Source organism: Lonchura striata, chromosome 5, assembly GCF_050655825.1.
Source record: "Lonchura striata isolate lonStrDom1 chromosome 5, ASM5065582v1, whole genome shotgun sequence".
Classification (NCBI taxonomy): Eukaryota; Metazoa; Chordata; class Aves; order Passeriformes; family Estrildidae; genus Lonchura; species Lonchura striata.
Window position 1 is genome coordinate 44,661,658 of NC_140707.1, and position 12,142 is coordinate 44,673,799.

Consider the following 12,142-nt stretch of genomic DNA (forward strand, 5'->3'; position numbering starts at 1 on the left):
CCCCGGCCCGGCCCGGCCCGGCGGCGCTGACCCCCGGGGGCTGCGCTGGGCTCCCTATTTGGCCATGCGGCGGCCGGGGCCGCGCTGCCCCGCGCCTGCCTTACATGGGCCGGCGGCCGCGCCGCGCCGGGGCCGGCCCGGCTCCATTCATGGCTGCGCGGCCGCTCAGTGGCGCGGAGCCGACCAAATAAGGAGAAGGTGGCTGCCCCGGCCCGCCGCGGCCCCGGACGACGCTGCCCCTCGGGGGGTATAAATTGGGGCGTCTCCGCCGAGCCAGCACCCAGGGTCTCCTCCGCTGCCCCCCGCCGCCGGTGCTGGTCTGGTGAGTAGCGCGGCGGCACCCGCAGCCCCGAGGGACGGGCGGGGAGGCTTTGGGTGGGATGGGAGGGTCGGGACGGGATGGAATACACGGGAGGGATGGAATACACGGGAGGGATGGACAGGAGGCACCGCCGGGCGGGATGGAATACACGGGAGGGATGGACAGGAGGCACCGCCGGGCGGGATGGAATACACGGGAGGGATGGACAGGAGGCACCGCCGGGCGGGATGGAATACACGGGAGGGATGGACAGGAGGCACCGCCGGGCGGGATGGAATACACGGGAGGGATGGACAGGAGGCACCGCCGGGCGGGATGGAATACACGGGAGGGATGGACAGGAGGCACCGCCGGGCGGCGGACGCCGGTCGTGCAGGCGCGGCCGGAGCTCGGGCGTGCAGCTCCCGGTCGGGATCTGCTGCTGCCGGGACACCGCCCGCCGAGCGCGCTGGACAGCACCGATCTCTGCGATTTAAACAGCTTTCCCTCCCTTTTCGAGCTGCGGCTACAGGGGTCCGCTAATGACGCTCCAATTGAGCGTCTTGCAAGCTGGGGCTGCTTTAAAGCGCGGAGAAGAAAGCGGCTGACGGATCCGGTTTAGAGCCCTGGCCACGAGCCGTCGAGCATCCTCCCGGGATAACTCAAATTTCCCGCTCCCGCCGCAGTGATCCGGCCGTGCCCGCCGGGATGGCGGGCGGGAGGGCGCGGAGGGGCTGCCCGCGGGGCTCTGAACGTGCCACCGTGCTGTTTTCCAGGTTCGTGATTCCTTCCCAAGATGTGTGACGACGAGGAAACCACCGCACTGGTGTGCGACAATGGCTCGGGGCTGGTCAAGGCGGGCTTTGCCGGGGACGATGCCCCCAGGGCTGTTTTCCCATCCATCGTCGGTCGCCCGAGGCACCAGGTAAATTCACTGGCAGGACACTCCATAAAAAGTGTTTTCTTAAATGAAAACATTTGCAATTTGTATTTTTTTTATTCTGGATAAATTGCTGCTAAGGTTGCATAGTAATATGAAGTATTTTTGATCAGTAGAATGCTAATTTTCCTCTGTATTGTCCTGTTTACAAACTCCTTTGTTCATGATATTGTGCAGTTTCAGTCAAATTTTTGGAAATCAGAAAGAAACAAATAAGAAAAAAAACTATGTATATAAGAGGTGTATTATAAATGGGGGAACATCCATTCATCTCATGGAAGGAAAAAAAGATTTTATGAGAACCCTTCCAATTCCATTAACTTAATATTTTAATCATGTTAAATTTATTTTCCTGAATGGCCTTTCAGGGGTGTGACTGTTTGTTCCTTTCTTGAAAATAAGATAGCTGGAATTGTAGAATCATAGAATATCCTGGCTTGGAAAGGACCAACACGGATCATCAAAGTCCAATTCCTGGCCCTGCATGGGACAGCCCTGGGTGTCACACTGGGTGCCTGAGACAGTTGTCCAAATTCTTCTTGAACACTGTCAGGGTTAGTGCTGTGGCTACTTTCATGGGGACCCTGTTCCAGTGCCCAATCATCTTCTGGGTGAAGAACCTTTTTCTAATATCCAGCCTAAACCTCTCTTGACTCAACTTCAGGACAGTTGTCTGTGATGTAGTTGTTTGGGCTGTGTTGTCTTCCTCAAATAATGCTTTTCTGTGTTTTCTTCTCTTAGGGTGTTATGGTTGGTATGGGTCAAAAAGATTCCTATGTGGGTGATGAAGCTCAGAGCAAAAGAGGTATCCTTACTTTGAAATACCCAATTGAACATGGCATCATCACCAACTGGGATGATATGGAAAAGATCTGGCACCACACTTTCTACAATGAACTCCGTGTGGCCCCTGAGGAGCACCCTACTTTGCTCACAGAAGCCCCCTTGAACCCTAAAGCTAATCGTGAAAAGATGACTCAGATAATGTTTGAGACCTTCAACGTACCTGCTATGTATGTGGCAATCCAAGCTGTCCTGTCTCTGTATGCTTCTGGTCGTACAACAGGTAAAATAAACAAATAAACACTATTTAGATTCTATTTCCATTCAGGAACTCTCCTTCCTTTCCATTCCAAATAGGAAAACACACCATAACTCATTCAATTTGCAGAAAAATAGGTATTTATGGTTTATAGCAATTAATGATTACAATAGCATAAAAGTGAATACAAAACAGGTCACATTGTTCTTTCCATAGACAGTTTGCATTGCTTTTGGAGAGGCACCATGGAACTGACTGTGCTACTGCTTGTTATGGTGCAAATGAGGAGACATTCCTGTAGGGATACTGCAGTTACAGAAGTGTTACACCAGTTTAAGGGTTTAAACTGGACCAAAAGATGCCCATTATCAGATCAAGACAGTCACTATTGCAAATATTACTACTGCTCAGTATAGTAGCAATGGAAGACTGGTCTTATGGATTATCTTAAATTATGTATGGAACAACTATTCTGTGTGAAAATTCATACCCCACAGGAATGTCCAGACAAGCAAAGGCAGAAAGAATTGGAATGATCTTTGTGACTGAAAAAGAATTATGCCACTTTATACTGCCTGAAAAGTCCTTTATTTTGTTGTGTTTCTTGCTGCTTCCTGTGTGTAAGGGCTCTAAGCATTCTCTAGGTGATTCCAGCTGCTCTCTGACATTTCTTTTCCAGGTATTGTTCTTGATTCCGGAGATGGTGTCACCCACAATGTACCCATTTATGAAGGGTATGCTTTGCCTCATGCTATCATGCGTCTGGATCTGGCCGGCAGGGATCTGACTGACTACCTCATGAAGATCCTCACGGAGCGTGGATACTCCTTTGTGACAACAGGTCAGTCCTTCAGCTCTTCTCTACTGAGAAAGTCCTCATGTCTCTCTTGGCTGATCATATTGTCTAGCATTGTGCTGATCCAAAGCTTGATTTGATTCTCCTATATCTACAGCGGAACGTGAGATTGTTCGTGACATCAAAGAGAAATTATGCTATGTTGCACTGGACTTTGAGAATGAAATGGCCACTGCTGCCTCTTCCTCCTCTCTGGAAAAGAGCTATGAATTGCCTGATGGTCAAGTGATCACAATTGGTAATGAACGTTTCCGCTGTCCTGAAACCTTATTCCAGCCATCCTTTATTGGTAAGTGTTCCCAGGAAATTCTCCTTTCTGTAGGAGGTATGAACGAGTCAGAAGATTTGAAAGGTGCCCCGCTCCTCTTCATGTTTACCTAAATTTGGCACAAAATCAGACATGAATGATTGATAATTTAGCCCATTTACTTCTTGTAAGATGGGCTTGATGTGAGCTCATCTGGTAATTAACTGAGTTCCAAGATCTTGTTGCAAGTTTTAGATCAAGTTTTAGGGTCACAGTTTTTTAATGATAAAACACACAGTTACAATACCATCATTAAGGAGTTGGACACTATGATCTTTATGGGTCCCTTCCAACAAAAGACATTTTGATTCTGTGTCACTGGTGTCAAGAACAGCCTTCAGAGCTGCATTTGTAAGGCTTACACTCAAACAGTATCTATTTCCATGAAGCAGTAAAGTGTCAGAGAGGGGAAGGACATGAAGATGTGTGTATATTTATATACACTGTAATTAACATTGCCACGGTTGAGATGGTAAGCCTTGCTGGTTGTGCATGCAGCTGACAGATACAGCAAATGTTTATATTCTTAAATCCCAAGTGGTACATGCAGTTGTTCATCAGCTGACTTCTTACTGTGGATCCAGTGTCAGCCCTTTCAGGAAGCACCTGTTAAAATTAACAAATTGGAATGCAACCTACAAACACTTGCTTCTTGTTTCTTTTTTCTTACCATCAAGTACTAATATCTTATTCCATGTCATGGTTATATCTTGTCTTGACGATTCTGAGTAGTATAGACTACATTTTGAGTAGACTGAAGAAGTTACTATTGTCTTCTTTAGTCCTACTTCAACTATTTTTATTGTCTTCATTTGCTGTCTTTACTATATTCAACTAATGGTTTTAGTCAGACCGACATAAACCAATACTTGTGTTTTCTGTTCTTGATACTCTTCTTCCATTGCCATATACTAAATGAGTTTATCTCACGTCTACTTGCTATCTTACCGTATATTTTGAGTCTCTTGCCTTTGCACGTGCATTATGATTCTTACCTTTTCTGGCAAATAATGTTCACTTACTAAATTAGTTTTGTAATTCTATTTTTTAATATTTTTCTGTAACACTTTATAATCAGGAAGCATTTGCACAAGAAAAAGGCTAAAGAAGCTCATATTAATAGTGATGAGAAATGCCACAGTTTCATTTCATGGAGACCTCTTGTATAATTCACTGCCTACTCTCTTTTTTTTCTCAAGGTATGGAATCTGCTGGTATCCATGAAACTACCTATAACAGCATCATGAAGTGTGATATTGATATCCGTAAGGACCTCTATGCTAACAACGTCCTCTCAGGTGGTACAACAATGTACCCTGGCATTGCTGATCGCATGCAGAAAGAAATCACTGCTCTTGCTCCTAGCACTATGAAGATCAAGGTAAGGAATTTGACTCTGTATTATAAAATGTGGATAAAGGTGGAGACAATGTCCACTTCATTAAACTGGGATATAGGAACAACTCAAAGATGAGATCAACAGCTGATGGACAGATGAGCAGAAATTCCATTTAATCAGAATAATTATGTTGGTTAGAAGCAAGTGTTAGAAAAGAAGAAAATATGATAACAGATCTTTTTAATACATTACATGTATTGTAAGAGCTGCTGAAGATCAATACCATTATAGAAATGTTATTTAATTGCTTGAGGAAATATTTTGTAGTGTGTAGCACTGACATTATGGATTCATTGTTCAGAAATGAGGATTTTGTTGCTTTTCTTTATCCTAGATCATTGCCCCTCCTGAACGCAAGTACTCTGTCTGGATTGGTGGCTCCATTCTAGCATCTCTGTCCACCTTCCAGCAAATGTGGATCAGCAAACAGGAGTATGATGAAGCTGGTCCATCCATTGTACACCGCAAGTGCTTCTAAGCACCTTCCCCCTCAATTTACTTCCCACTCAGGATGACGACAATATGCTTCTTGGAGTCTTCTGGCAAACCTTCCCGAACTCTTCAGGCATTGTACAGTTTGTTTACACACCCGTGCAATTTATTTGTGCTTCTAATATTTATTGCTTTATAAATAAATGAGATCTGGGACTTGCAACCTACAAATTATTGTCTTCTGTGTTATTTTAAGTATTTTTGGGTCAGAAAAATGAGACTAAACCCCTGGGATTTGGAAATTCCCATCACACCTATGAATACTTTTACTGCATCCATGTCCTAACTGATGTAGGCATGTTAGGTCATGGTTTTCTATTAGTTAGAATTTACACTTTATAGTTTTAATTTTGAAACTTTCAACAAAAGAAGCAATATATTTCAAGGCTTAAAAAGAAAAAGCCTTAGGGTAGACCCAGTAAGTAGAACAAGTGAAAGGAAACCTATCACACTCACTCACTCAGTTTAGAAAGATTCTTCTATCCCATTTATTGTAACACAGACATTTTAATATTAATTTATTAGAAGCCAAAGCTTCTGTAAAATAATTATGTTAATATATTTAGAATGATTTATAAATAATTAATCCTAAAGAGTCATGCAATTGTTTTCCATGGGCTATAAATATTTATGACAAAACATTAATTGAAACTGACAGCGTACTCATCTTCCCTTATCGCTTCAAAGCCAGAGATAAAGAAGTGAAGTCTATTGTACTAATGCACAAGAATCAAACTTTTGCTGTATAAACCTACAATTGTTACAATTAGAATTGTTTTCACATCATCATTCATGTCATAGGCAATTTTTAATCCTTAATCTTTGCTATCCTTTTCTGCTATTTGACCCAGATACTACAATCATAAACTGCACACTTTCTGTGGGCGTTTGCGTTTCTCACCAAGACTTCTTATAACTGTGTTCTTTGACTATTTTTTTTTCCAAATGTAGTAGTAGCTAAAAAGGGAAGTAAGGGGACATTTTCATAAGAGTAATGGAACCAGTCAGTGTCATAGTTTGACCTGTGTAGAGACGGGAAAACGCCAAAATTTGATTTAGGAAATCAGTTAAAGCATGTATCAAACTGTGTATGTAGTTAACTGGGTTTCATCACAGCTGTTTGAAAAGATAAGGCTTTATGCTAATTTTATCATTCAATGTTAATTAAGAAAAGAATTTATACATTTGTTTGGAAATTTTCTCTTCCTCTTTGCTCTTATTTTCTTGAAAGGCATTAAAAATAGTTATTAGATGTGATCTGTAATTATATAGAACCAATTTTACTCTTTTCAAAAATATGAAGATATACTTAATATTTGTCCCCAGTTTACTTATCCTCAGGAGGCATTTTACTGGGGGAACCACCATAAGTTCCTACCATACCCTTGCAATTGAAATATTAAAATTTTTCTAGATATTTTTGGGGTTGGGCAGAGAAGTTGGATGGAAATGTCAAATATAAAAAAAATCAAACATAATCATGACATGTAAAAAGTTTCACAATTTGGACATTCATTTAAATATTTTAGGGAATCATAAAAATCAAATTTTAATGGTATGAAAATTTAAATGTAAATGTGAAATACTCATTATAATGCTGCACACAGTATTATTGAAATGTTGCTGCTAATAGGCCTTTTCATAACAAAATACAGATTTATTAACTTGTGAATCTGTTAAGGCAAAGTCAAGGGCCTCCATTGCTCTCAAGAAGGTTCCTATCGAAGGTAGTTATTCTGATGTTCACAACATGGAAAATTTTTTTATGTCTTGAAAATATGGGAACTCTTCCAGATGTGTGACCAACACAGATGTTTGTCAATGACTTTTGCATATCATTGTCTAGAAACACTGCGGTTTTTCACTTTATTCTCTCGCTAATTTGAAAGATTTGACTGGGCAGAAAGGTTATCTCGGGTATTAGTGTGAATTAATAGGGTGATACTGGACATAAATTGCAACTAATTGGAGCTTACAATGTTAAGCAAGTATGCAAAGGGCGTGCTAAGTCAGCCTTAGTGGATGCCTGCCTTGACTGGCTCTGACTGATAGGTCAGGAATGGCAGGCAGCAGTTGGCATCACATTCACAGCTCTCATCAGGGATTCACTGCTGAGCATGTGGGCATGAGCAGGGAATTGAAGGAAGCCACTGATTACAGGACTGATGGAAAAATTCCTTCCACAGGCATTTCGGGGTTTGTAATTCACAGTTTGTGGAAATGGATATGAGCAGCAAAGATTGTACAAAACAGTCATGTGCTTGCATATAGGTAGGACAGGACTAAAAAAAGTATCAATGCCTCACCCTTTCCTCTTCTTACAGTCTTTTCCCAGATGCATTAATTTTTAGTGCAATTATCCCGTATTTGGCCATTGAAAACTATGTATTCCCACTCAGTCCAGGGAAAACTAGTAATTCATTCATATAGGAACTATAATATCTATTTCTGGAAGCAAAACTAGATATAATTTGATTGAGAGGAATTAAGTCACATAATTTAGGATTCAAAATACTGATAAGAGAGGCCACTATTAACTTTTGCCTTCTGTTTACATTTCACAAGAATTAATGTGCTATACATTTTACATGCAAAATGAAGATGGTGGAATGGGATGCAGAAACTAACTGCAGGGCATCTGTATGATAGGTAAAGCTACTTTGAATATTTCCTTGAAAAAGGTAGATTTAAAAATATCTGTGCTCAAGATTGTTGTGGCAAACAATCTTCACCTCTGAAACACCTCACCTAATGAAGACATTGACATTAATTTGAAGACTAAAAGAACCCAGCTAATGTTCCTTGCTTTTGATGAGATGCCCTTTCAATGGAAGGACAACAAATGTTTAGCCAAATTATAGATTCAACACACATGTTTTGAAAAGCAGTATGAATACGTGGCAAAAGGTCTGTCTGTCACACTGAAGGATGTCTGTTTTTTTGACTTTGCAGCTCCTTACTGCTCTGTATGTAAAATGGAGTGGAAGGAATTCTGTGGAGGTCAGTCTGATGTGATTCTTAAGCTGCATAAAGAAGCTTTATTCAGTAGGAAGGACTAAATAGTATTAAGAAATACTGAAATACATCAGTAAGAACTGAGACAAAGTCTTACTGCCTGTTCTGGCAGTCAGAATGACACTGCCCAGTACTTATGCTTTTGACTGAAAGTCATTGAGGTATTACCACTGCTGGCTGACCCTCATATCTTACAGAAAACTTTCCTTGTAGACTGACTAGCATGTTGGCATTTGAGGAGTATTGAGAATTACCATCAAAACACAATGCTTTTAATATCTATTCTATGTGCTAATGAATCATTGTGATTCTACTTAAAAGGATGGGGGTTTTTTTACAAGAAATAATGCAATGTTTCAGAACTCATTTGTTTGTGTTTAAAGTTTTCTTAAAACATTGGTAGCGGAGTCATAAATTTGATAGAGTTGTGTACTTTGTACTAATCTGCTCTTAAAAGCTGTTTTAGCTAAAGCTTTAAGAAAGTCAGCCTGAGGGAATGCATTAATAGGAAAATTTTTGGCTTGAATAATTGAATTCTGTAGTGTGATAATTTTTTTAATATAGAATGAGAGGGTTTTATATTTAGAAATCATTAAATGACTCTAAATTTATGTGACAGTCAGATTAACCTACAATACTAACACTAAAATATAAAAAAATAGATAAAATCCTGCTGTTTGGATAACTGTATATGAGGCCTGGGCAGAGAATGAGCTTGCTTCCAGTAACAGCTGAATCCTGTCCTACTCTGAAGCAACCTGTGACAGAAGTCTCTGTCATTATCAAGACACAAGAAACAAAGTACTATAAAATTGGGTGATTAATAAATCTCACTCATTATACTTCAGAAGGAAGCAATTCAGGCAGTTAATATACTACTGATTACCTTTGCTTTTTATCTTGAGGATGGCTACAATTGCTGAAACATAAAGAGTAAGCAATCAGAAATGTTAATTATTGGAAGAATATTCTGGTGCTGTTATATATTTAAAGGATGGACTTAATTTATGATTAAACTGTCCAGTGTGAATAATATTGGATGAAATGAATATAGTAGGCATTAGCACAAATTAATATATCTGGTGGCAATTTTATGTTTCATCATAAAGGTAGAATTTATAAAATACAATGTTGTCTACCAAATACAGGGTAGTATGTTCTTGTAGAGGAGACAAATTGTCTTTTAGAAACATTTTTTTAAACCAGAATATATATATTCATGTAGAGAAAAAAGTGGATGAGGTGTAGCTTAAGGCTTTATTGACATAGATTTGTATAACATGTAAATGATATAATAAGTCTGGGAAGGTACCAAACAAGATGAAGGTAGCAAGACAGTAAGAAAGAGCTTAAAGATTAGTTCTGAGTGTCTAAGCCCCTCAGGTTTAGATCACCAGAAAGGGTGATTAGCATTATCATTGAGATTATCATTGTCAATGATAATGAGGACTACATGAGCTTTCTTTCCACAGGGTCCCAAATGCCTTGGGAGTTACAACGTGGCTTCTGCACATGCTTTTGCATATAGTTGGTGCTCAAAGGGAAATCTAGGAGCTCCTGAATGTTAGAGGGGGCCTCCAAGTCCAGCTCTTCCAGAGGGAGTGGAAATGCAGAGCCCAGCGACTCCTGGCGCACAGGTATCCCCGTCCCGCAGCTCTGCGGCTGGCTGTGAGGCAGGCAGGTAAACGTGGAGCTGATTGCCTTCTGGCAAGGAAAGGGTCGGGGAGGCACGTATTGCTGCACCAATAGTTGTGGGGAGGTCTTCCACAGCATCCAGAAGTGATTTTACTATCTGCTATCAAGGAAAGAATCAGCATTTAGAGAATGCAAGACATATCCTCATGTTTATGTAATAGATGAGTTCTGACACTAAATTTCACATTAAATCTTATTTATTTTTTATTTTGATTATATACATTTTTTTCAAGACATGGACTTCTATCTTCAAAAACAGCCACTATTTTATATTAAAAAAACAAACCAAATCAAACCCCAAACCTAAAGAGAATAAGAATCATTTACCTTAAACAAGAAAATTGTCTACTTTATGTCTTTGTGTATACGTGTGTTTACAGTACTCTGATTCTTTGATAAGTCAGCGAGAAGAGTTCTTGCAAAACTAGAAATCTCAGCAGATTGAAGTGCATTTTTAAATATTTGTGCATATACATGAATACAAATATTTTCCCTAAGCTTTCTCTTTAACTTTGCAATGGAAGAGCATCCCTGACTTGCTAACAAGTTTCAGAGACCACATATTACATACTACACAGCAAATGAGTACTCTTCTCTGGAGAATTAGCATAGTTGAAGTTGGAAAGGAAAATATTTCTAGTCAGAAACATCACTAGGTATTTTAATAAGACAAAACTCTGGATATTTTGTAGCCTTGTTCCTAAGACAGAAGTTAATTCTTGATTCATTTTTGTGCTCCAAATAAAACCTCAGAACTTTGGAATTCTGAGATCTGAACTTAAGGGTTTTTAGTGACAATGTCAAATACTTCTTTCCTTACAGTCAAAAAGTGCCCCAGAGATACTATACTGCTGAAAGTGTAAAAAATGGCCAGAGAAAACTTTTGTGATGTCCAGTGTCACATTCTGCATTTTAATGGCTGCAGCAATGGTTCTGTAGACTTTTCCTCCTGATGGAACATACTGTAATTTGTTGTCATCAAACTTTTTCTGCCATTTCATTTCAACGAGGATTGTGAATTCTATCCATTGTACTGGCACCTAACAAAAATAGGAAACTACATTCTGACTTATTTTTCTAAATAAAAAGCAAGTGAAATCATCAGGAATAATAAGTATCCTGCAGACTCTTCTTTTGGCAAGAGATATACAAAGAGTCCCATTGCTTATACAAAGCAAATATCTTGCTATTGAAAATACTGTAAGGCTATTTCTTGTGTAAGAAATTATACAGAGATAGTGATTGTGCAATCTCCTAATAGGGTCATGTGGTAACAGAGGGACAGTGGGTGCTATTAAAAGCTTGACATTTATCACTCACAGTGTTTAAATTTATCATGGAATTTGTGGCATTTGCCAATCTAAGTATAGAGAATGTTACAAATACCACAGAACAGATAAATACTGCTATGCAAAACCCAACAAACTGCTGGTGGTTCTTTGCTAAATCTACATCACTCTTCACTCTGGTGCTACTGGCTGGAATTTCTCAGTATGAAAAAGCAAAAAAAAAAATTGTTATGATTTTCTTTTCCTTTATTTTGGCTATTTAGATGAAAAGGTTTTATGTATAGGAAATTTTTCAATGTGTCTGTCTGTAGCCTCCAGAGAAATGGAATCCCTATCAAAGTTTAAATGTCCTAAAGCTAACAAATCCAGATAATGGACTAACATTTTGTTGCTTTGTTGTTATAGTTTAGTGGTGATATTTGGGCAAAGGCTGGATTTGATGATCTTGGGGGTCATTTCCAGCCTTTATGAATCTATGACACTATGGCATATCATTCACACAGACAAAATGTACATGACACTTACATGAATGTTATGAAATGTTCTATTGGAAAATACATGTTGTAACTTGTGATGAATAATTGTGGAATTCCTATTGGAAAAAAATACTTTCTGCAGATATTTGTTCTCTAGGACTCTGAGCTTTAGAGCTCTGTCTAAATCCTGAAGGATAGAATTGATATAATCAGTCACACTGTACACTTCCTCTAAGAAACACACAAAAATCATCATTATTTTCTTTGGAATAACTGCAGAAAAGACATTAAGATAATATAGTGTTTAACAGAGCTATATTTATTTCATCT

At 39.5% G+C, this 12,142-nt stretch overlaps 1 protein-coding gene across 1 annotated transcript; it reads left to right on the plus strand.

Moving 5' to 3' along the window:
• The first annotated feature begins 278 nt into the window (after positions 1-278).
• On the plus strand, positions 279-5,508 carry ACTC1 (actin alpha cardiac muscle 1). Its single transcript, XM_021539314.3, has 7 exons — positions 279-322; positions 1,078-1,226; positions 1,983-2,307; positions 2,963-3,124; positions 3,237-3,428; positions 4,646-4,827; positions 5,180-5,508. Exons 2-7 carry the CDS (start codon positions 1,098-1,100, stop codon positions 5,321-5,323), a joined length of 1,134 nt encoding a protein of 377 aa, XP_021394989.1. The 5' UTR covers positions 279-322; positions 1,078-1,097; the 3' UTR covers positions 5,324-5,508.
• Positions 5,509-12,142: the final 6,634 nt, after the last annotated feature.